The sequence below is a fragment of the Anticarsia gemmatalis genome, chromosome 16 (genome assembly GCF_050436995.1).
Source record: "Anticarsia gemmatalis isolate Benzon Research Colony breed Stoneville strain chromosome 16, ilAntGemm2 primary, whole genome shotgun sequence".
NCBI lineage: Eukaryota > Metazoa > Arthropoda > Insecta > Lepidoptera > Erebidae > Anticarsia > Anticarsia gemmatalis.
In genome coordinates, this window is record NC_134760.1 from 9,293,211 (window position 1) to 9,320,231 (window position 27,021).

Sequence of the window (27,021 nt, forward strand, 5' to 3'; positions counted from 1 at the left end):
TTATAGGTAATATTTCTTAAAATTGAAATTACATTGTCGTCGAGATTATTAAATTATTATGTAACTAACGTCTCGCTGCGTACATGCGTGTACATACGTGTACGTGTGTGTACGTGTGAGTGCGGCGCATCGTCAAATATTACTAAATTATTTTTCCTTGTACCGGTTCAGTTTGACGATATGCTCCACTCGCTCTCGAGACGCTCTTAAAAATATAAGAATCTTTAACAGATTACTATGTCCAAGTACTTCTTCACCAAAATTAATATTTGTGTAACTCCTTCAATAGGTGTGTTTATTGTAAACGTATGAAAGAGATCTCGTGCTGAATGACATGTTCGTTGATACGTTTCTTTTCTAGTCATTTTTTTTGTATTTACATTCCAAAGTTTTGTACATTGTTTCCTTTTGTTTGAAATAAATAGGGTAATGTATTTTGCATAGCAAAATGGTGTTTAGTAGATGAATAGTGAACAGGAATAAACCACGGGGTGTCGTGCGGCGGCTGTAAACTTATATTTTATGGCTTGTTTTATTTCCTTCGACTCGTTTCGTCCTTCGTTCGCTGGTTTATGTTTAGTTGTATTATTGTAATCGTATGGAAACTGAACATTTTAAATTAGAGATGCAGCTGATGCTGGATTATATTTTTTTATAGAGTATACTGTTTAAGCTATACTGCTATTTTTATAGGACTAGCTGTTGTTTTGGGATTATGTTTGTTTGTTTTCAAGTAATTTATTTTGTACGTATCGTTGTTCTGTGGTGTTGGTGCGTGAGTTAGTTCGACGCTTTGTGTGCGTGGCGTGTGATGGCGTGTGGTGGCGTGAGGTGGCGTGTGGTGGCGCGAGGTGGCGTGTGGCGCGTGGCGTGTGACGCGTGGGCCACGTGGCGCGGGCTCGCGGAGGGAAGCGCGGTCTTGTGATTACAATAGTGATTGTTGATTGTTGGGTGAGAATGATATTGAGAACAAATTATATATTCTATATATAATTTATGAATTTCATTCAATTTATGAAAATAAGAACAATGTAATGATTGGTAATATTACTCATTGCTCTAAATGTACTATCAAAATATATTATACACAGTGTTAAAGGTCATAAATAAAATGCTTTGAAAATTTCCACAACGTTGTTTGTTTTTAACCTACACACCTCGTCTTAACTATCAAAAACTACAATTAGTTCATCAAACCTAAAACTGAAGGAAATATGTTTTCCACTATAATCATCGACTACATGCTTGTTGGGAATCAATGAAGAAAGAAAAGCGGACGTTAGGCTGATATTCTTCGATATTTACCTAGAAAACGCAACATAACAATCTGAATATCTCATTATAATAAACATAAATATCAGTTGACAAGTACTTCTCTTAAAGACAAGTATCAGTAAAAGATTTATGTCAAAAATAGCTTAATAATACTTTTTTTCAATGCAGTTATTAAAAACAGTGTAACCGTTTTTCGATGTTAGAATTGGATATTACTATTACTGCTATAAAAACTCAAAAAATATTATTTTTCTAACATATCACTTAATTTACAGCCTGTAAATTTGGAAATAAAACAAGTAATTACAACTTAATAATATCTTTATTATCACATAATATACAAAAATGATTACATCTTAAGAACCAATATATTAAAATTCCAATATGTTCTCAATGTCTTAAATATTGGCATTTAATTCAACTAGGAATGTTTAATATAACATTAATACAATTCCGAATACACATTTTGAGAATCTCTGCGCAACTATGATAGTTTTCAATCATTTATTATTGTGGTCGTATTCGCTAATTAGATGAAAACTAATGCGGAATTGCGTGACCGTTTTACTAGAATTGTAGTAAATAATATTAAGTGTACAATAAACTACACAATCGTGCCTATTTGCTCATTGTGAAGAATATAACTCGAAAGCAAGATTATATGACATAATGATTAGGTCGTTTACAAATCCCGCACTAAAAATTGATCTTGTGTCGCGGGTACTTTTACAAACGGACACAAAGTGCAACCAGATCCGAAACAATCATTTGTGGATCGCACAAATAATTGTTCTGTATGGGAAACGAACCCACGACCTCCCGACGCAATGATAGCGGCTAGGCGACCTAAACCACTGCGCCACAGAGGCAGTTACATTAAAATCGTAACGTGGTTTTGTATGAATTATTTGCCATTACTTTTTCCATATTTTTTTTAACAATCTACGGCAGTAGTTAACAGTAGTCAGAAGCTTGAAAGTCTGACAACCAGTCTCACCGAAGGATATCGTGTTATAACCCAGTTATTGGGTTGTGGAGGTCAGATAGGCAGTCGCTCTATGTAAAACAATGGCATCCAGCTGTAACCGGTGAGACTGGAAGCCGTCTCCAACATAGTTTGGAACAAAGGCTCAGCCAATATATATTCAGTTTATTGAAGCCTTAATGTCTGTGATAATAATTGAAAACTATGAATATTATTGGTATACAAAAGCGATATATTAACATTTCTTTTACCTACACTGACTAGGCTTACCTTCAGATTCTTACAAAATTTGATAACGATGACTTTTTAAAATAAAATAATTCCTCACTAAATATATTATGAAGTTAAATACGTAAAAATAATTTCATTAAAGAAGGACTAAGTAACACTGCATCGTCTGGGTATTGAAGCTGAGACTGCGTGATAAAAGACACATCAGTCGTGTAAGTATAGTATAAGCCAGATAACTTTATGTGCCTGAATATAAAATCCATCCATTGAAGTGAAACAATAATTATTTGAAAATGTCTGACGCATGATATTTTTTACTTATACAAAGCCTTAAAAACGAATAAATACTTATATTACATTGCAGTCTCTCTTGCATGATTAAAACAGACACAAGAAAGAAATTTAAATTTCATTTAAATACGCAGTTTTAAAAAGACACATGTTTTGACTTTCTAATGTGACATAAGCCCTTTTAGAAATTGCACGTTCATTTAAATTAAGGAGAAAACACAATATTTTAGATTTTCAGTACTGAATACACATATTATATATTATATAATTTTCTATATGTGTAGGAAGAGACCAAAGAACGCTTCATAGTACGATTACACACTCCCCTTGCTTCATTCACATAAAGATACAATTTAAACTAAAATAAACATTGAGAATATTTTATCTAACAAATACTTATAAAATTTCATATAGTAAGCATGGCGAAACGTATACTTTTAAAAGCCTTATATACACTAATTATGAGAGCTGGCATTATGGTGTTTGTCGTTATATTATTATAGTTCCCGATGCATAATGTTGCCTAAATTGCAGGAATATGTGGTCTTACTAAGATATAATAACAAAAAGCATTTATCTGTCTGTATATAGGCACCACATAACGGTTACAGATAGTCTATCTGACCGTTAAAGAAACAGATAACGTGTGAATATATTTGTCAAACAATTTGCTAACTCTTTGAAACCAGCCTTCAGAGATTTAAACATTAAACTTCAATATAACATAACTTCTACTCACTTCACGAAAATGGATTATAATTTTTATCATAATCATCATCATCATTAAAAGGATTGGTAGGATCTGTGGCTTCATCCGCAAAAGGGTTTTTCGCTTCATCGTACGTGTCTTCTTCAAACGGATTCTTACTAGCCCTATTAGTAATAGCCGCAGAAATATTAGGGGAAACCCCTGTACTCCTAGGTTTGTCTTCAAAACGTTTCTTGGCTGTGATAGGGGAGGAGTAAGGGGACGGTCTATGGACTGGTTCTAGTTTGTTCAAGTTAGCTTCAAGGCTGGAACTGTATCGTTGCTGTTCGAGGAGACGCATCTTGCCTTCCGCCATTGGGACGACTGTAGTGCCTTTTGGTGCAACTTGCTTTGTTGCGTTTGCGACGAATACTGTAATTAAGAAAATGTTGACATTAAGCTACTACTGTCTAAAATGATGAAAAATGTAAGAGTATAAATTTAATAATATCTTGCACAAAATTAAATATAATCTCTAACTACATGATTTTACTAAGAAATATAGGTATACATAACTCACGTATAGAGTCCTGTCATTACTGTTTACGGCAACAAAATATTGTAAAACATATGGTTTGAGTAATGTTAGGCAATATTCTGAAATATTTAATTAACCTTGTAAGTATCCGGTTTATGTATAAGTCTTCATCAATTACTTTACAGTTTAAATAAAAAAAAAACTGCTACAGAGTCTTTTATCATAGGCCTTCAAACGGCTAGAACAACTTAACACTAGGTTTACTAATATACGATAAACAAATGACAAATAGTGCGTTCGCAATAATAAAATAGTTTTAAATGTGGATTATACTTGACGAACTGAAGTTATTTGTTACAAGACAGGTAGATTACTCAAAAGCAAGTGGAATCAATATGATGGCAAAATTAATTATGTATATAAATTCACTTCCTTGAGACAAACTACAATAAAAACATTTGATACAGGAATGCTAATTAATTTAGTTTTTATATTTAGAATAATTTGGTTATAAAACAACTGGTTTTGTTTTTTATCTGGAACAATAATCTCTCGTTGATAATAATATAGGCGAGTGGGAAATGTCACAGTTTTTATACATATTTATTTATGAATGTTTAGATGTCTGTTGATTATGTCAGGAAGATATATGTAAAGCGAATAATATTTTTTAAAATAATATTTACGATGATTTAAATATATTTAAAAACAAAGTAAAACGGTCCGGAGAAATCGCAACAGACTCATCTCCTGTTACAAAACGTTTGTGTATCTCATCCATCTCTGTCTACACCTGCGAGTTTAACAGGCGTGATGTTTTTTTAGTATATTCAGTTTCGCTAGAACTTTGAGAACTTTTCGACATTTTCAATAATTTCTACTTCTAAACCATCATCGAGAAGCGCCCTACGTATTGGTAAAAACCGCATGGAAATCTGTTCAGTAGATTTTGTGTTTATCGCGAACAAACAGATAGACAGACGAGGCACTGTGACTTTATTTATCAGGATAATATGCAGTTATTTTGAAAGATTGTACAAGCTACTACATAGTTATTATATCAAATAACTACAAAATGAGGTTAGATACATTGCCAATGTATTTAACAGGTAATAACATCGCTTTATTTTCCTTTTCATTAATTACTGACCCATAAATACCACAACACTTAATTAATTATTAATATATTACCATGACATATTTCAAAATCAATGTAATATTAACGATACATAATTATTTCGTTTCGTACGTGATATCATTCTTCTTCTTCAAACACAATAGATGTAAGAATATCTTCCCTTTCTATATCTTTAGACAACTTACATCTCTATCTTTAGAAATCCTTCCCGTGTAAACCCTGATCCCTCGGGAACTCCGGGATAAAAAGTATTTAAAAGTAAAGTTTGTCAAGCCTATGTGTTATTCTGAATCTTCAGCTACCTATATACCAAATTTTATCTTAATCGGTTCAGTAGTATTTGCGTGAAAGATTAACGAACATTCATACATACTCACAAACTTTCGGATTTATAATATTAGTAGGATTTACGTCCAAGCTTCGAAAAAAATCTGTGTTCTTAGCACAGTAATATTTGTCCTATGTCCTGGGTAAGATTTTAAACTTGTGGTTATTGTAAAAAGGTAACTATGTTAACCAATATGCTAAACTTGCAGCAAAATAAAGATACTTAAGTCCAACTTACTTTGTTTACTCTGTCCCTCTTGCAGCCTGAGCTTGGCTTCAGCGCCAGGCCCGTAGGTGGGTTGTGCGGGCGCAGGGGGCGTGGCCACGGGTGCGGGTGCTACGGGCATGGGCACGGGGGCGGGCGGCTCTGTGGCCCCACCCTCTGTTACTACGGTCAGCTTGTTGAAGAGACCGCGGCCGTAGTACTCTGATACCACTGCGTAGCTGGAATTAAAAAAGGATATGTGAATTTTATGTAAGGCTGGCTGTATTGGTCATGCACGTGGGATTGTATGGGTTACATGATTACGAAGAGCATAAAGTATAGAGATAGAGAGTAAATTTCCTGTTAACGAATAAATATAGATTCAATAGTCAACGTTTACTAAAGATGCGTTTGTAAAGTCGGGAATTCGGAGTTTTTAAGGGCAAATGTACTCTATTTTTTGGCAATTATATTTTATCTAGTCATACTATGCTGTAATAAAAATAACCAAATGTGAAAAATATTCACAATAATATCACAATGTACGTATTAACAATAAATATAAAAATATGTCAAATAAAACATTAGACAAGTGGTCACATTTGGTTTTTGCCTACCTTTATGGAAAAAGGCGTAATTTTAAGTTTGTATGTTCGTATGTATAAAGCAGAGAATCAAGAGTTCCTATATCCACATACAGTCACATGAGAACAATGTTATTAAAAATAAATCGACCATCTTGTTACCGTTTAAAAATGTCGATAACACGGTTTAATAACAAAAAATATTGAAAGCTTTGCAAGTATGTCGATGCATCGTGTTATGAAAACATAATTCCCAATAGCGTTTATAACAAGTCATGTGTAGACAATCGCGAACGACGCTTGTAAACATTGTATGTATCGTTTTTATTCACACCGAGTTATATGTATTTAAATGATGAATTTTGCCCGCGGCTTCGTTTGCGTTGAAATATACATACATGAAATCACGTCTTTTTCCCATAGGGGTAATGAGAGATTAAAGAAAGAGGATTTTATGGGGTAAAAGGTATCCTGTGTTTATTTTAGTTACATACTATCTGTGTGCCAAATTAATTCAAAATCTAATTAATAGTTTTTGCGTGAAACGAGCAACAAACGTCCCAATATCCATCTATACAGTCATTAATATAAAATTTTATCATGTCACTAACTTCTCTTGACCGACAGTGAAGATTTCCCGAGATAAAAAGTATCATATCTATTATTCCATGTTACAAACAGAGTAACAAACATCAATACATCCATCTTCCTATATACAAACAAATTTTTCGCATTCATAGTTAGCAGTATATTGGATTTGACGACAAAATTGATAAAAATCATAAATCAGCAGATAACTTATCGTTTCTGTTATTAATGGTTTAAAATTCGTCAATTAAATCTCGATAGCTTGGCATAATATATTATTGTTTGAAAACATTTTTAATACAATTTGAATATCCTTTATTTCATAAACTTTTTACAAGTATGTATTGAAAATTGTTAATGTCTGGTCCCTGCCTACCCATATGGGAAGAAGGCGTCATTTCATATATGTGTGTATCGACCTTTCACTGTTTCAGAAAAGCTGGTTGCTCGTGAGAAGAAACGGCAAGAAACTTACAACTTGCTATTTTAATTTCCAATATATTTGTGTAACAATGTTATATTAATGATTTACTGTGAATTTTACTACCTAAGCTAATTGATACTTATCTAAAGGTGATGATGAAATAAGCCGTAAAATTGTACACTGGAACTGTTTTCAAAACATACCAAAAATATTTCAACTGTCTAACTATCACGGTTCATGAGATACAGCCTGGTGAAAGACAGACAGGCAGACCGACGAATTTTCAGTAATATGATTCCGTTTCCCCGGTTAAGCCTTCGTACCTGCAGGGTACGGTACACTAACTTCATATAAAAAATTATATTTTTTTATTCCATGCATAAAATTTAACATTGGCTTTTCATTGCCATATAAAGCCAAGGTATCACCTAATTCAAGGCTATAAACAAAAGAACAAAAACACTATAACTCCATAAAAAACCCTCAGAAACCGTTACTCTACTTCAAAACATTAAAAAATTCACATACAATTTTCTTCGAACACATGTTTTGAGTTAAAATACCACTAGTTTACAAAACACTGATAATTCACTGCAACAACATCACGTAGAAATATCACACTTATTCACTAACACATAAGGCACACTATTCTAGCCTTTGGAACTCACCCATACCTTTCTTCATTGGTCGCATAACACCATGAAAATGGTGATTCCATTAAAGACTTTATTATAGATAAATACATTGTTATTATTTATCGGTACGATTGGCAGCACGTCATGTCTGCGCAAGCGCAACGTCGCGACTGACCACTCACAGGTAGACTGAAGGCCGATCGGTTTAGTTTTTTTCATTCTGAAGTATTTTCGCGGAGAAAGTGTTTTAGTGTTAGTTTAGTGATATTTGTTGATTTTTAGTAATAGTTTGGACTATTTTCTTTTATGTTTTTATGAGTTCTACATAGTATTAATATTTAATTAAATTAATTTGCAGTTCGTTACAAGGTCATTGCTTGATAAGGAATTTTGTGTTTTGTTAGCGTTCAAAGTTTTTTGTTTAAGTTATACGGAATATTGTTACGGTTTTACTTTGCGTATTTTTTTATATTTTCAGTCTTCAGTGACTAACACCAGCTTGAATTTGTTAATTCTAAAACTCAACTAAGATTCGCTACACTTTCTTAAAAATGTACAATCTTTTTTGCTGATTTTAAATTTCCTTTAACTTTTTAACGCCTACGGTTAGAACTCAAAGTTTTTAACTCAAATATCAGTTTAAAAAAATGCATAACATCACGCCTGTTATACCCGAAAGCGTTGGCAGAGGTGTCTTATATCAATAGTACATTGTACGACCCAGGAATCAAACCTGCGATCTCTGCGTGGCAGTTGCAAAAAAAATATCATAAAAGAAAACCACCGTATACTTTGAGTTTTAAAACAAACACAATTAGAATTTCTATACACATATTACTATGTATCTGTATGTTGAGTGACGTAGGTAAAGACAATAGTACACTTATTGTTTAAATACTGTATTGTGTACGTATTCTGTTGCCGGTAGAAGCGTGTCATGTTTGTATTGACTTTAACCCGTGCTGCCGGACTTGTTTCTAAATACAGTGATTTTTCATACATGCGAACATAATATAGTGGCGAAAGTGGCGAGATGAATGAAAAATACCTACGTTTCACCATTAACAATGTTAGTCCCATGTGATAAAGGGCGAGCATATTGCCATTTAAGGCACGTTACCATACTACTTACGTGACTTCTGATAAATGTTGAAATATAAATTAGAAAAGACTAACGGTACTTTCCTTAACCCTGGAATCGAACCAGAGAATTCGTGCTTAGCGGTAACAGTTGTATGCACCACAAACCGCGAAGCAGAGACAGTGATCTTTTCCTTTAAAGCCATATATTAACCCCAATTGAATAGGAAGACTGTTTTCAATTTTAGGTAGAGGCTTAGGTAGAGCATTCAGCACGTTATCTAAAGCTAAAATATTGAGAATATGAATACAAATTATGAAAATATTAAAACAGCAATTTGCCTGAACCTGCCACCCGTTATTGGTAGTTACACTGAATTATTTTTTCATCGCTGCAATTATTATTCGAGTCTGATCGAACATCTCGCGTTAAGAAAATATTTTTCTTTTATTTCATCAAAATCTTTCAAAAAACTGTAACCACACAAGTTTTCTCAAGATTAACGAAATGTTAACTCCTAAATCACATAAGTGGGTCCTCGACCAGATCTGATTAGCTGGCAGGAAGTGTGTCGTTAGTGTCCGAGAAACATGACAACTAGTTCACTTAAAATTGTATGTTTACTACAAAATTCTAAATTATTCTTACTTTCCTTACTATTCTATTTTTTTTTCTTGTCAATTATTTACCTAAATATACGGGAAGGTTATTTATTATTTTAACGTATACGTAAAGCGATCGAAAAACTCTATATTTCACGTACAAATACGTCGTTTAAAGGTTATACGACGGACGGAATGGTACGATATTTTAGTCAAAAAAATATTTTACACACAAAATTTATTTTGTCAGGCGCTCTGCTAGCGTGTAACTGGAGTAAAATATTTTTTTCAGAGAAAAGACAACTGCCACACTAAGAATTACTCTTATGTCGCGGAGACGTTAACAAACAGACAAAGTACAACCAGTCCTGAATTACTGCCCGTGAGGGAATCAAACCCATGACCACCTGACACAATGGTGGTGGTGTGGCGATCTTAACCACTGCGCCACGGAGGCATTCGTAATATTAGTTTGTATTTCGTCAGACTATTAATTACTATAGATTAAGGGACAGTTCATATCTGACGGAAGATGTGACGGGCATAGCCTAAATAGTATGAGATTCGCAACAACGCATCGCGGTTGAGTGTGAACGGCCAATGGTTTTTCTATACATTTGTCTGTTCTGGCGTTACTCGACCGATAATACGCGGCGCGTTCCGTCAGATATGAACCCTTCCTAAGTCCTAGTAGTAAGTACTCACGGGTCATGTTCCTTGTGCAGGCGCGAGTGCAGCGCCTCGGCGGCGTGTGAGGGGGGGTCGGGGCGGCGCCGCGCAGACACACACGCCGGACAGTCCGTCTCTGACTCGCTGTACGACTGGAAACAACTGTATGGGGACAAAAATACATGTTAATTATATTGTGTACACAATTTCACTTTAGTAAGCCTTTATATTGCCTCTATATAGGAAGAAAACGGTGTGTCGCTTATACCAAAGCGGTTTTTCTAAACAATACTATTAACCTGTGCGGCATTGCGGACCACAATACCACTATCCCCTCAAGTTAAGATGGGTCCCAATAAAGCAGTCAGTGTCTATCTACATTATAGACATTTTTGGGTGTCTTCAGATGTATTGATAGAAGTAAAACGAGAATCTTTATGGCGAATTACGAAGAATGAAGAAAACAATCTTTTTTTATAACCTTTCGTGCACGATTAGATCTTTCACAATTCTTTGGCTACGCCTTGAAAAATAATCTAGGATACCTATTTATATCAGGGTTATTTAACAGCTAATTTTTAAATATATGTAGTTCCATAAAATTTTTCATATAAAATTTAATTAAATTTATGACTTACTCTTGATGGTAAGAATGCTGACAGAAGAAGTGTCTGCTAGGCAGTTCGAGGGTCTTATTGCAGGCGGCACAGCGCGACGACTGGAACACGACGGCCGCGTTCTGTATCGACGCCGTCTGCTCCTTCATGCGCTCGCTCTCGTCGCGGTACTTCGACGATAACTGCTGTTCACGGTTTATTACCTCTGTCTCAGATTTGAGTACGTCTGTTAAGTACCTGTGAAAGGAAAAGAAAAGTCAAATGCCATTTTGAAGTGTTGTTGAAATATTATCTGTAAGGGCGCGTTCCCACAATGTCGTGACGACAGATAATCGTGTAGTTTTAAGTGTCGTGGCTTATATGTTTAAATGGAGGTGTTCACATATAGAACGACACGACTTACTGTCGTCTACGACATTTTTTGCAGTGACGACAGATTATCGTGACAGTAGGGACGGCTAGATACGACAGTCACTAAGCGATAATTTTTTTTGACGACAAGCAATCGTTATAATGGGAACAGCTAGAGACGACAGTCGTCCAACGATAAATTAATCGTTACGACATTGTGGGAACGCACCCTAAATTGAACGGGAAATGTAGAAAACTGTATCATCAAACTATAAACGACCGATGGTTGTACACCAATACAAAATTGCTAAACGGGTCTTTAAGCGATGAAAATTTTTCGTCGGCCGGTGACCATGACTAGTGTAATTCGATTGAAACGTAGTGCAATAAATAAGGTAAATGTAATGTATTATAATGTAATTGGACAACTCACACACGGTCATTTGATTCCAAACTAAGCAGAGCTCGTACTATGGTAACCAAGAAACTGATTAACATACTTATAAAATTAACATACTTCTAAATATTTAATTATATAGATAAATTTACAACCAGGCTCTGAGCCTGGTTGTAAATTTATCTATATAAAATAAAATAAATATAAAATAAATACTCGTGTTAATCACACAAAGAATTATCCCGGGTGGGATTCGAACCCACCACGCGCGACGCTACGGTTTTTGCGGCGAGGTGACCGCTTAAACCACTGCGCCAAACGTGCAGTTAGTACCCGTAACCTTCAAATATCTCGTGTTTATGACCCGTTTAGCACAGATGACCTCTCTCGATGATTATCTTGTCCAAAAAGCGTAAGTTTAGAGGCTAGTAAATTCTTTGCTGTAGGAAATATATGCGTATACGTATACTTCGTACAAGTAGCCGTAAAAGTGAGGGTTTGAGTGATACTTACTTGCGAACGTCACCAAGAGTGTATGTGGCAGTGCTCGCGAGGCAGTCGATGACGAGAATAGGCGATAGTAGCTTTTCATTGGCTGACAACAAAACAAGGATACAATAAGATATTTTTTTTCTTCTATTCGGTGTAAATAGCACTCATTTGTCAGTAGCGTAACAATAATGATCAAACTATTAGAGGGTCCGGATTTTAATCGAAGGTCGACATAAAATCTTTTTGAAATTTTTATCCAGAAATTCTGTGTCTGCGTAATTCAGTGCTTGTAGTGTAAGAACTGAAGCTAAGGAACGGAAGAATATGCATACATGTACAGACTCAATTATTTACTATCAAAACGACAAAACGTCAGGCATGCGAAGGTAAGATGCGTGTTCGCGTTTTTCCCGTTTTCTGTTACGGAAACTACAGTTACCGATAACATTGAGCAGTTCGGGCAGGTATCGCGGCGGCGGCGGGCACCACAGCACGTCCAGCCACAGGCGCGGGCTGGCCGGCACACGCCTAGTGCTGATACTACAGTACAGTTACCGATAACATTGAGCAGTTCGGGCAGGTATCGCGGCGGCGGCGGGCACCACAGCACGTCCAGCCACAGGCGCGGGCTGGCCGGCACACGCCTAGTGCTGATACTACAGTACAGTTACCGATAACATTGAGCAGTTCGGGCAGGTATCGCGGCGGCGGCGGGCACCACAGCACGTCCAGCCACAGGCGCGGGCTGGCCGGCACACGCCTAGTGCTGATACTACAGTACAGTTACCGATAACATTGAGCAGTTCGGGCAGGTATCGCGGCGGCGGCGGGCACCACAGCACGTCCAGCCACAGGCGCGGGCTGGCCGGCACACGCCTAGTGCTGATACTACAGTACAGTTACCGATAACATTGAGCAGTTCGGGCAGGTATCGCGGCGGCGGCGGGCACCACAGCACGTCCAGCCACAGGCGCGGGCTGGCCGGCACACGCCTAGTGCTGATACTACAGTACAGTTACCGATAACATTGAGCAGTTCGGGCAGGTATCGCGGCGGCGGCGGGCACCACAGCACGTCCAGCCACAGGCGCGGGCTGGCCGGCACACGCCTAGTGCTGATACTACAGTACAGTTACCGATAACATTGAGCAGTTCGGGCAGGTATCGCGGCGGCGGCGGGCACCACAGCACGTCCAGCCACAGGCGCGGGCTGGCCGGCACACGCCTAGTGCTGATACTACAGTACAGTTACCGATAACATTGAGCAGTTCGGGCAGGTATCGCGGCGGCGGCGGGCACCACAGCACGTCCAGCCACAGGCGCGGGCTGGCCGGCACACGCCTAGTGCTGATACTACAGTACAGTTACCGATAACATTGAGCAGTTCGGGCAGGTATCGCGGCGGCGGCGGGCACCACAGCACGTCCAGCCACAGGCGCGGGCTGGCCGGCACACGCCTAGTGCTGATACTACAGTACAGTTACCGATAACATTGAGCAGTTCGGGCAGGTATCGCGGCGGCGGCGGGCACCACAGCACGTCCAGCCACAGGCGCGGGCTGGCCGGCACACGCCTAGTGCTGATACTACAGTACAGTTACCGATAACATTGAGCAGTTCGGGCAGGTATCGCGGCGGCGGCGGGCACCACAGCACGTCCAGCCACAGGCGCGGGCTGGCCGGCACACGCCTAGTGCTGATACTACAGTACAGTTACCGATAACATTGAGCAGTTCGGGCAGGTATCGCGGCGGCGGCGGGCACCACAGCACGTCCAGCCACAGGCGCGGGCTGGCCGGCACACGCCTAGTGCTGATACTACAGTACAGTTACCGATAACATTGAGCAGTTCGGGCAGGTATCGCGGCGGCGGCGGGCACCACAGCACGTCCAGCCACAGGCGCGGGCTGGCCGGCACACGCCTAGTGCTGATACTACAGTACAGTTACCGATAACATTGAGCAGTTCGGGCAGGTATCGCGGCGGCGGCGGGCACCACAGCACGTCCAGCCACAGGCGCGGGCTGGCCGGCACACGCCTAGTGCTGATACTACAGTACAGTTACCGATAACATTGAGCAGTTCGGGCAGGTATCGCGGCGGCGGCGGGCACCACAGCACGTCCAGCCACAGGCGCGGGCACAGCGCGCCGCGCCGCCGGCACACGCCCAGTGCGGCCTCGAAGTCGCCGCTGCGGAGGTGCACGGCCACTTGCGACCGCCAGCTAACACACACATGTTGTACTTTAGAACAACTATATAGATTAAGTTAGACGCTTTTGTCCCTAGGTAACCGATGCATCAAAAGCTGAAGGAACACAGGACTAGTTTAACATAAAAGCACATCAACTGACTCAGAGCCTATGCAGTCCGGGACAGCATGGCAAGGGATTTGGTAGTCAATTTGCGCACACTAGCCGCTTAGATTCCGTGGCATTCCAGCGCCATACCACGGTAAGACGCGGCACGACAAATCACGCCTGGGCACCTCCTGGGACACTTTTATTCTTTAGTTGTGTTGGATCGAATGTTGATGTGCCTCAATTTTAAAATGGTATATTAGGAATTGGTGTTCATATCGCTTATTACAGAAGAAGGCCCAGGGGCGCTGCAGTTGACAATAGTCTAGAGAATATTACTTTAACACAGACACGTGTGATCCTACATTTGACTCACAATGATCAAACGTTAGCGCTGCGCGGGCATTTCGTTCACTAATCTAGCGCAATCTATAAAATGTGGCACTACGTACATCTGCACTATTAACGGTTGAAACCAACCAATAAATAAGAGAGAAAATAGAGCTACAACAATATCATTAACATTTCTAACGGTTTCTGAGTACATCTAGCGGTAGTTTATCCATTCAATAGCGTTTATTTTATATGAAGAGTTTGTTTGTTTGAACGCGCTAATCTCAAGAACTACTGGTCCGATTTGAAAAATACTTTCAGTGTTAGATAGCACATTTATTGAGGTAGGTTAAAAAATGTTATAAAAACGGGGAAAGTTTTGACCCATTCTCTCTTAATTGACGCAAGCAAAATTGCGCGGGTCAGCTAGTGAATAGATAAACTGCCGCTAAATGTCTCAGAAACCGGGGGTAAGACATACAACGTTTTGAACAATTCTACTCACAGTTTATTTTCCTCATAAAGAAACAGCACGCCGGTCTGGAAGCCCAACATCTGACAGATGATCAGCATGTGATCTTTGTCGTAATTCGCTTCAGGATCACGCAACACACGTAGTACCTTCTCTTCGTACTCTTTCTTCTCGTTTTCAGGAGATTTCGCCCTAAGTGACAATAATGACAAAAACCTTTTATAAATGCGAAAGTTTATATGTTGGAATGGATGTCGCCGAAAACTACTGAACAGATTTTGTAAAACCTTAGCAGTGTTATAACTTACGTACCAAAATAACACCTAGGCTATAGAAACGCGGACGAAACCACGGGCAAAAACGAGCAGGGGATATCAAAGTTTTACTGTGTACAAAAAGTAAGGGCAAATGCACGCGCGTAGACGTCAATCGACGTGCAAGTGTTGTCAGGTGTATTGCGTCTTGTTTATGAAGAACAATAATATACAAAATACTGTAAAAATTTATAGATCATTTTCAGATTGTGTTGTTTTGCTTTCTGTGCAGCTGTTTACCGCAAATGTACCGGTCTTACTGTAAAAACTGCAGTAATAGGGGTACTATTCGATGACAAAGTGGTTTTTGCAGACCTTATTTATCGCCTCTTGCACATCGTCATATTACCTTTTGAAACACACAACTTCTTCTGTTAGAATAGTAATTAAATACCCAGTATTACTCACCACACATGTATATAATGTTCAATAAGCGCATCGTACACAAGCTTAGAACAGTCTTTGTCGTTCTTGGTCATGTGTTCTAGGAACTCAATGAGTCGTTCCGAGTTGCTCAGGAACATGTGTATGTAGTCGTCCGGTTGCGCTCGCTCCGGGAGCTTCACGCCGCCTGAGAGGGAGGTCTCGTCGACGAGAGGCTTGCTGCGGGGTTTGTAGTCCGTGCATAACACTGTGGAGGAAAAAATGGCTTGAATATTTTTTAGGGCTGGTAATAAACAATACGATGTGAGATTTCTATGTACCTACCATATTTTGCTTATTTGTGAGGAGCAAAAGATATAAACATTAATTTAACCCATGAATGTCCCACTGCTGGGCAAGGGTCTCTTCCTGTAATGAAGGAGGGATTAGGCCATGAGACCACACCGCTGGCCAAGTGCGGGTTGGGCACCTTGCATACCTTTAATAACTGTTCTAATGAACTCTCAGGCGTACATTTGCGGCATATTATATGTGATATTAAACTAAGTGAAAACAACTTGCGGCTATTGAATTTAACTATCTATTTAGTCCAGTCATTATAGTAAGTTCACCTCGGAATTCGAGATACCCAGCTGTAAGTCTGTAAATACTTGTATATTGACACCCTAAAAGTTGTCTCAAATCCTACATATGGTAGGGTGTACGCAACTATAAAATTTCAAGGTCCAAAGTCCCAAAAACCGGTTTTTTGAGCTTTTTTTGTAAATATCTCATTTCCTATGGAATTTTTGCATTCGTATTCATTACCAATATTGTACAGTATAAAATTCTCTACAAATTTTGTTTGAATTTTTTTTTTTACGGTGAACCGTTTTCGAGATAGAGGGCGGAGAGCGCGCGGTCACAGGATCATTTCAAGTCCACCGGTGCCTCCGGTCGAAGATGCGCCATATATAGTTGATGAACTATCGATAAATCAATGATTATAATAATAAATAAATTTAACCCATTACTGTCCCACTGCTGAGCAAGGGTCTTCTCCCGTAATGAGGGAGGGGTTAGGCCTTGAGTCCACCACGCTGGCCAAGTGCGGGTTGGGGACTTTGCATGCCCTCAATAAATGTATTTAACAAATTTTATTCATGCAAGGTTTCCTCACGATGTTTTCCTTCACCGTTGGAGCATGTGACAATTATTTCTAATACACACATAACTTCGAAAAGTCATTGGTGTCATCATTTTCTTCATAATTATATTAAATCTATATCTTTTCAATAATACTGATTTATTTGTTTTTCTTTCATCATGTAAGAAGTTATTAATAATAATTAGGTTAAAATTCAAATATAGTGCCTATATTTTCATGAAAAATTCTGCAATTACATGGGCAGGTAAGTGTTGATAAGTTAATTAATACTGAATAAAAAGTGGATAGGTTATGGAAAAAAATGATAAAAAATAATGTAATAGTTAATAGAGATTGACAAATATTTATTAATCATTGATTTATCGATAGTTCATCAACTATAATATATATGGCGCATCTTCGACCGGAGGCACCGGTTGACTTGAAATGATCCTGTGACCGCGCGCTCTCCCCCCTCTATCTCGAAAACGGTTCACCGTAAAAAAAAAAATCAAACAAAATTTGTAGAGAATTTTATACTGTACAATATTGGTAATGAATACGAATGCAAAAATTCCATAGGAAATGAGATATTTACAAAAAAAGCTCAAAAAACCGATTTTTGGGACTTTGGACCTTGAAATTTTATAGTTGCGTACACCCTACCATATGTAGGTTTTGAGACAACTTTTAGGGTGTCAATATACAAGTATTTACAGACTTACAGCTGGGTATCTCGAATTCCGAGATTCTTACCTAATTTAAGCTTAATTGACTGCACTAATTCCTTAACAATAACGTAAAAATGAATTAAAAACTTAGCTCCACCTCCAGAACTAGGATTTTCATCCACTATTTTCAACTACTTTTCTAGGTCAAACATCTTCATCAAAATCAAACTACTACTTAAAAAACTCACATTTCAAAAACTTAGTACTCTCCTCAGGTTCATGCTGCATCAACCTATGTCCGTACTTCTTCATATAATAGTCAGCGTCATCAAACTCGAGCTCTACGATATAGTCGAGCGCTTGCTTGAAGTCCTTCTTGTCTTCAATCATCATCTTGAGGTACCAGTCGTGACGTTTGTGGTTCGCTGCTAGGGAGAGCGCGTCGTCTACGCTCACTTGGCGAACCACCTGAGGAATAGATTCTTATTAGGAAAGAGTACTGTACCGCGATTCTCTACAGCCAGTGCCCAGTCAGTACTGTTGAGTATCGAAAGTTTGACATTTAAAATGTACTGTCAAAATAGTTCCTATGACGTCTGTTAGGAGCTGATTAAATTTTCGACAGCTAGTCGGTAGAGAGAATCGAGCTATTGGTTTTGTTGTTAAATTGTAGAATGGGCTTGAAATAGAATCGCGGTAGGTGGTGTATCCGACTGCTGATCATGATGTCCGAATGATCCCGGTACCGGCAAATTGCTATTAGTCTTTATTTTACATTGGATTATTCTTAATAGAAGCCCAGTGTGTGTAGACTTGATAGGAGACGAAACAGTCACGATGACGATAGTCTAAATAATCTCTAGAAAGGCTGAACCGATCTTGCTAGGGTTCCCATTAGAGTATAGAAGAAGTTGTGAAGCAAGATTCAATCTACTTTTTCGATCGGGATCGAGATTTTACGCAGAAGAAGCTCGATTTCATAAATAAAGTCCACGCAAACTAAATTGTGGGCATCAACTAGTATTTAGTAACAAATATATTTTTAAATTTACCTAACAACTAACATAACTGACTCACCTTAATAGCAACTTCCACATCAAAATCAATGGCTTTATCCTTCGAGTTGATGAAATCCTTCAGTTTCCCTTGCTGATCATGTTGGTCTATCTTCACATAGCAGGTCAGTAAGAGCGTGGTATGGTCTTCGGTCGCACATCGCTTCTTGTGCAGTTCTTCTAGGTATTGCACAAGGGACTCCAAGTGACGGGACTCTAGGTACTTGCGAATTACGTAGTAGGTTTCTAGCCAACCGATCGTTTTTACGTATTGGTCTATTGCGCCTTTTAAATCACCCTGCGAAGAAATAATAAGTTATTTTGATTTAAATAGCAATGTTAACTTATATTCCCCTATCCAACGAACTATTTCGGTAAAGATAATTATCTTAACCAATTTTAGAGAGTGACCAGGAAATAGATGGGCATTTGAGATCGAAGGCTACTTTTTTCTAAATAATGATTGTAAGGACAGGCTATTCAGCATTAAGATGTTATTTTAATACTAGCTGACCCGCGCAACTTCGCTTGCGTCACATCAGAGAATCATAATTTTCCCCGTTTTTGTAACATTTTTCACTGGTACTCTGCTCCTATTGGTAGTAGCGTGATGATATATAGCCTATAGCCTTCCTCGATGCATGTACTATCTAACACTGAAAGAATTTTTCAAATCGGACCAGTAGTTCCCGAGATTAGCGCATTCAAACAAACAAACAAGCAAACAAACAAACAAACAAACTCTTCAGCTTTATAATATTAGAATAGATTAGTATAGATATGATTGGTTAACGTGTTTTACAGTTCGCTTGTTTTGCTATTAACTAAGTTAAATTATTATACTTGTAGTAAACGATAATCTTTTTGGCAGAATATTAAAAGAATTGTGATTTTTTTATGATTACTTTTGATAATCGTATTTGCTTTATTTGACTACATAAGAGTTTAAAACATCAACTTATCATGTAAATATTTCAATAAACAATACTTACCTTATTATACAAATGATCACCATACTGCTTATAAATATCAGTCAGTCCCTCCGCATCATAATGCTGGCTGCTCGCTATCCTAATAGCCACATCGTACAAATTCTTCTTAAACAACAACGACAATTTCGACTGCAAATCCTTTTCTTCCAAAAAGAATATCTCTTTCTTCTTAGTGAGTATGTATATAGATCCCCATTCGGTTAAAACTGCGTCTATTTCATCAAAAGTCTTAGAGAATACGATGAATTTGTTCTGAATGTCGAGTATGGTGATGTGATGTGATTTAGGTGCGGGTGCCGTGCTGGTTGAGGCTGCAAGCTTGTTGGGCGTCTGGTTGGTCGTGATGACGAGGTAGGAGCGAAACCAGTCGAGGCGGACTTTCTCGCCTTCTAGCGCGTAGCAAGGGCCACGACCTTCGGTTGTGTAGCAGTATAGAGCCTGTGAGAGTAAAAATGACATAATTATAAAACACTTCACTTTAATTTCATGGGAATTCTAGGACAACAGTAATCAAGTACAATTAAACACAGCCGTTTTGAGTCTTTTAGATTTTCGAGTCAGTCAGTAATTCAAATTTGATCAAATTATGTAACATTGGTTCATTAGACACTGTCGTTAAACTAATATCTCAGAAATTAGAAACACAACATTAGCTATTTTATTTCAGCGTTTAATAAGTGCGTAAAAACTCGGTTTTAAAAGCATTCTTAACGCCACACGTGCATATCGTATGTTCATGAAACGTTGACATATATAGAAACGATCCAAAATTCATGAAAAAAATGTTAGTTTAAAGAATCATCTTACAAAAGTAAATTTTCTAATATTTTGTAAGAAGTTTACGAAATAAATATTAAGCACTAGCTGACCCGCGCAAATCCGCTCACACTTTCTTGTTTTTATTTAATACCGCGCACTTTCAAATTTATTCGACTTTAACACCTTTTCTGGACTTCCACAAAATAATTCAACACCAAAATTAGCCAAATCGGTCCAGCCGTTTACGGTTTTAGCGAGACTAACGAACAGCAATTCATTTTTATATAATATATAGATAGATTTTAATTAAATTTGCTATATATAACTCACGTCGTTGCTGGCGACAGTGAGGCGGTGCTTGTCTGCGAGCACGGAGCAGAGCGGCGCGGCGCCCATCGCGTCCAGCGTCACGCAGCGCTCCGAGCTCAGCCACACCACCGACACGTACGAGCGGGACACCACGAACAACTGGTCTGCACCCCTACAACACACAACAAACATATTTATTTTATACAGCCAAAGCTGTAACCACAATTCAGTTTCGCCATTAACAATGTTAGTCTCATGATCCCAACCCACAAAATTATGTTTGTTGCATAAAATATTTATTTTATTCTGCTTTAAATTCTGTAGCCATCACGGTTTAGGAGATACGGACAGTGGAGTCCTAACAATAGTTTTGTCCTAAGAAGGAGAAAACTAAGACTTTTTTTTCGGAAAAAATTATGGATGTTAAACTTATCAGTAAGTAAAAGTTAAGGTATATAATTATAGATCGTCTACTTACTTGAAAGCTAACCCAGTGATAGGGCTGGTGCCCGAATCAGGTAGCGTCTTCATTTTGCCACTGCGCTGACGAGCGATGTCACCGCGGAACAATGTTACGGAACCATCTTGAAACCCAACTGCTAGCAAGTTCTGAAAAAAATAATCTTATGTAATATAGTAAAATACGGAATTCTCTTAATTAATTATTTTATTTTTTATATATAATAAACATGTAATACGAAAGTTTAAAATATGTAATTTCTTTGGTTCTGAAAAAAAAGGAAAAACTCTTGTACTTTATCATATTTTTTTCCTGTGGTTAATAATACGAAATGAAAAACATGTTAATTAATTTATATTCAGATTATTTTTGATCAGAAATCAAATTAGTTCTTAAAAAAACAATACTATTGAGAGTAATCTAATATAAAGTAGAAAAGCATGATAGTACTTTAATCAGTAAAATGTGTAACCAGTACCTTATTATCATGTACAGCAAGCGCAGTGGCGGGTGTAGGACGCATGTGGTTTGATGGCACCGCGCGTGAGACCCGCGCACACGTGGGGTTGCCGTGCCGGTCGTTGCGAGATAAGTCCCATACTTTGATGAGAGGGTTCACACCTGCTTCATCATCCTGATAAAAAGGAAACATACATAAAGTGACGCCTGAAATCTACAGGGGCAGGCTAAGTAAAAGGACTTCCATAGATACAATCTCGACAAACATCATTTTTAAATGCACATTTAATGCAGCAATTTTCTTGGTGCCCTCACAATAAAATCATAGTGCTGCAGGTAGGTTTAACTCCCACCCAGGACCAATATTGAGCACAAGGATTTTGGAAAAGCATAAGAATCTGTTAAGAATCTGTCACTCGAAAACAAAAAGTGGCCAGATCCCTGTTCAAAAATAGGAAACATTCATGTACTATACTCACTCCAATGGTAACAAGATAAGGATCATGTGGAAGCTGCTGTGCAAGTGTCACAGTCAGCTCGTAAGCCTTGAAGTTGGTGATCTCCCAGTTGCGAGAGATGAGGTGCACCCACCCAGTGACATCGCATAACACCACATGGTTGTTGCCGCTTGTTGCTACAGATATGTCTGTATCCTAAAAAGAAAAAAGGCATTACTTAGAGATCAAGGACGAAATTATTTTTACTAATTTTTAACTATGTAGTACAGTATGGTTCATTGTGTAAGCTAAAACTCTTATTTCTACAATTCTAGATACGGCGGCCAAAAGCACTTAAGTCAATTTTTGGTCAAAATCTTAAAAAGTCACAGCAATCATATTTTCGTATGATTCATCGATGGGAATAAGCACGTAAGTCAACGACGCCTTAATACGGTCGCAACAGTCTACCGTACCATATAACTTATGTTTTATCAACACATTGAGCGGCGGTATTAACCACTTATGTTGACTTAAGTTTTTTTAACCTGCACACCAAATCTAAAACTAACTGACTTAAGTGATTTGGTTACAGTAATTTTTGCTTATATTATTTTCAAGTATCTACCCTCTTTTTTTAAGTGTTTCATAACGTGGGTGTCAAAATCATGGGTGTAAGAAGAAATACGCATTTCTTCATTAGCAGTTCTGTGTGACGGTAGTATTGTGCATTCATTGTGTCGTAATACTCGTAATTCAAAATGGATTCAAGAGGCAGAAAGTTAGTGAACCTCGTCTTAAGTGACGCGAATACAGGTATGTTTCAACGTTTTTCTGTCATTTTAATGCAAAATTGAAGTTTTCGTAGAGGTATAATTACTACCCAATACAATGTCTAACCAACTGTCATTTTTTTTTACAGTCAATGACGACCCATACGCTAATCCACAACCAAGTTCATCTGGAACTCAAAAACAAATTAGTACTGAAGAAACAGTTATTGACTTTTCTAGTGACGATTCTGTTGCTGATCCTACCTACTCTCCAACGAGTCCTAGCTTGCTACAACATGAAGCAATGGACACCACTATCCACGACACATCACTAGATTTACAGATAATACAACAAGATGATATACCTGAAAACATTGAAGATAAATTACCACAGCAAAACAAATCAGTGTCTTGTAGAAAGAGGAAGGAAGATAAGAAAATAAAAAGAAATTTAGGCCAATCCTATGAGACAGCTTCTGGGAAAACAGTTAATGAACGACAAATGAAGGAATTACCTAACTGTCGGAATAAGTGCCGAGAAAAAATAAGTGATGAGCAGCGTGCTGTAATTCACAAAGAAGTTTGGAATCTTGGGTCCTATGATTTAAGGGCCGCATTCATTTCATCTCTGATTACCATCAAAGATAAAAAAACTGAGCGTCGTCGGGTCGAAGATCCTAGTAAACAAAAAAATAGACAGTGCACTTATAAGTATCATTTTAATGTGAATACAGAAAAAATATCTGTGTGTCAAGGTTGCTTTCTAAAAACCCTATCGATAAGTGACAATTTTATAAAGCTAATCGGTTTGAAGAAACGTAGCAGCTCGAGTGGTATAATAAAACCTGATAAACGCGGAAAAAATACACCACCAAACAAACACTCTGAAGAAAAAATTCAAGAGGTGATTAATCATATTAATTCGTTTCCACTATACGAAAGCCATTATACTAGACGCAATAGCACCCGGAAATATTTACCACCTCATTTGACAATATCAAAAATGTATTCTCTTTATAGTACAGCACATATAAATCCAGTAAGTGATAAAATATACCGCAGAGAATTCCACAAATTAAATTTAAGTTTCAAAAAACCGAAAGTGGACACTTGTCATACTTGCGACCTATTCAAAATGAAATTAAACTTAGCTACAGACGAGACCAGTAAATCAGCTCTTCAAAATGATCGAGATTTACATTTGCTAGCAGCTGATATGGCTTATAATGAGAAGAAGTTAGATAAAAATATGGCAGTTATGAATAACAAAATCAAGTGTCTGTCTTTTGATTTGCAACAATGCTTGCCAACCCCAAATTTGCAATCATCTGTAGCCTTTTATAAAAGGCAACTATGGACATTCAACCTGACAATACATGACAACAGAACTGGAATGTCAACACACCACATGTGGCATGAGGGCATTTCGGGTCGAGGTGCTAATCAAATAGCCTCTTGTCTGTTTGTATATTTACAAGAATTGCCTCAAGAAATCTCGGAAGTAATTTTGTATTCTGATACTTGCGGAGGGCAAAACAAGAATACACATGTGGCCGCAATGTTTACATATTTGATGACAATAAAACCATCTCTTAAGATCATTCATCACAAATTCATGGTACCTGGTCATACACATATGGAGGTTGACTTGGACCACGCAATCATTGAAAAAAAAAAGAAAAGAACTGAAATACAAATTTATCACCCACACGACTGGATGCAATTAGTAAGATCGAGCAGCAAAAAATTTACTGTAAGAGAAATGCGGCAAAGTGATTTTTTTGATTTTGCTGCATTACTAAGAGGACCCTTAGTAGCACGAAACAAAGATGACGAAGGACATGTTTTTAAGTGGCATGACGTGAAGTGGCTGTGTTATGAAACTGAGTATGGCGTCTTCAAATACAAAACATCTCGAAATGAAGAATGTAGTCGAAGCTGAAACTGTCAATCAATTCAAAAATAGACTGGACAAATATTTGTTTAATGAATGATTACATCATAGTGAATTACCAGGATACAGGCATTAACCAGTTGTATACAACTGCATGCCTGCTAACAAATAAATAAATAAATAAAATAAATAAATCTCTTTCTAGGGATGAAGCTTTTAAAACCGTTAACTACAAACGGAACACGCGGCGAGAAAAGGAATTTCACTTGATGCAGATAAGAGACAAGCCATTACCAATAAGCGTGGAAAAAAAACGTGATATATTATCACTTTTACCTTTGATACCAGAATGTTTTCATAATTTTTATCAGAATTTAGTAACTGCTGCTGATGCCAGGAATATTGACCCAGATATATCAGATTCTGAAGAAAGTGACGCTTTGTAGTAATATTGTCTCTGTTGTTGAAATTTAATTATAATAATAAATAATAATTCATATTAATTAATTAATTCATTTGTATATCCTAAATGTTAACACTTAAGTCGCGTTGTCAGTGCGTTCTAAAAAACTTAAGTCAGATATTTCAGCGAATAATAAATAAAACTTAAATATTCAAAACCCAATGTAAAACTAGTTCGTTCTTGTGCAATAAAAAACAATAAAATCTTTAACCATAGTACATTTTTTTTACACCAATCGATTATAACGCTCTCCTGTAAAATTTATGCATGCAAGAAAAATTGACTTAAGTGCTTTTGCTTTCCGAGTCTAGAATTTTTCAGTGCAAAACAGGGTCCGTAAACATTTTATGGTCTTAAATTTACTACCAAGCACACTTATAGTAAACTCCCTGTATTGAGTACACAATAAGAAAGGACTTCATCTTATTACTATGGCACCGGTGCACGCTTTGATTGTCAGTGTCAAGTTGTTAATGGACATTTAATCCAATAGCAACAGGAAATAGGTACAGGTTCTCAACATAAAGGTAAATTTGTGGGTACTTAAAGGTAGATTGCTACAAGTTTAGGAAACGTAACAATGATTTTAAGAACTGTATCAGCACTTGATCAATGCACCCAAAAGCAAGATTTTAAATGCTTACAAAGATTACTAACATATTCTAAGTAAATTGAGCTAATCCTCCCACGAAAATAAGGGCAGTGCAATGTACAAGAATTAAAGTGACCTAAAACTTAGATATTAAAATTAAACCAATTGTTAAGACATACACTATCCTGCATCTATTGCAATTCAACGTAATGAATAGTAATCAATCATATCTTACTTGTAAACATTCAGCTATCCTCCCATTGTCAACTCTCTCATGAATGTTGAAAAATACGAATTTTCGCCACTGAAATACAATAAAATATACACGTAATTATGTTTTTCAGAGCAGGAATATTAAATAACGTTTTCCTATGAGCAATAACAGTACATTTTGCAATTATCTACTGTAAAACTACAGCAACAAAAGATAGAAATGTCGAAAAAAAGGATAAATTACTGCAAGTTCATGTTTTTAAAGCTATATTTAAAATACATACCTCTAAAAACGGCATTTTGAACGTATAAATAGTACACTCTAATCTAATATGATCAGCATATTATCGATGAAGTGTATTTTTTCAGTGTTTTCCTTTTGCAATGTAACAATTTCAGACAAATTGTATAGTTATTTTATTTGATTCATTTGATTGACACAGAGTACAGACTGATTATCAGAATCAAATTGTGCCGGCAAGAGCGAAACAAACATACGATTTTCAACAAGTGTAAAAGAGACTACAGATAGCCTGTGTTAGAAATATAAATTACGAAACATAGGGATGAGTGGAGCTGGAACGCTCAGTTATCTGTTATGTCATTACTGTCAACCGTCTACAATGTCAACGTCAAAAATAAGTTGCCAGAAATGAATAAGTATATGGCGCGTCGCTATGTGGTCAAAAACAGAAGCAAACTTAAAAAAAAACAAAAAAAAAAAACTACAGGCAGAAGTAAAACTCATTTTATTTTCAAAACATTTTATTGCTCATGACTTAGTTGCTTTTAATTGTGTAGCGTGAGTGATCGCTGGGTTAAGTAGTTTATCATACAGTTTGAAATTAGCGTCGCTATCATTCGTTTCGTTGATATTCACTTTGATGTATGTGTACATGCG

The 27,021-nt window shown here is 37.5% G+C and overlaps 1 protein-coding gene across 1 annotated transcript; it reads right to left on the reverse strand.

Annotated features, from left to right (window-relative positions):
* Positions 1 to 1,578: 1,578 nt before the first annotated feature.
* Positions 1,579 to 26,566, reverse strand: Vps11 (vacuolar protein sorting 11). The gene is made up of 17 exons (XM_076124055.1): positions 26,405 to 26,566; positions 26,143 to 26,211; positions 22,228 to 22,401; positions 21,768 to 21,923; positions 21,308 to 21,438; positions 20,851 to 21,001; positions 19,762 to 20,199; positions 18,792 to 19,067; positions 17,963 to 18,182; positions 15,942 to 16,164; positions 15,253 to 15,411; positions 14,182 to 14,339; positions 12,140 to 12,221; positions 10,900 to 11,115; positions 10,298 to 10,423; positions 5,712 to 5,917; positions 1,579 to 3,902 (listed from the first exon to the last, which is right to left on the reverse strand). The coding sequence occupies exons 1-17, from the start codon at positions 26,417 to 26,419 to the stop codon at positions 3,523 to 3,525; spliced, it is 3,180 nt and encodes a 1,059-aa protein (XP_075980170.1). The 5' UTR covers positions 26,420 to 26,566; the 3' UTR covers positions 1,579 to 3,522.
* Between the last annotated feature and the right edge of the window lie 455 nt (positions 26,567 to 27,021).

What these genes read in the sequence shown, in the direction of transcription:
- Vps11 (XM_076124055.1), bottom strand. An exon ending in ACTCTTGGTGACGTTCGCAA is followed by an intron (nt 11,116 to 12,139) that starts GTAAGTATCACT and finishes TTCCTTTCACAG; the next exon opens with GTACTTAACAGACGTACTCA. An exon ending in CAGCATTCTTACCATCAAGA is followed by an intron (nt 10,424 to 10,899) that starts GTAAGTCATAAA and finishes GTCCCCATACAG; the next exon opens with TTGTTTCCAGTCGTACAGCG.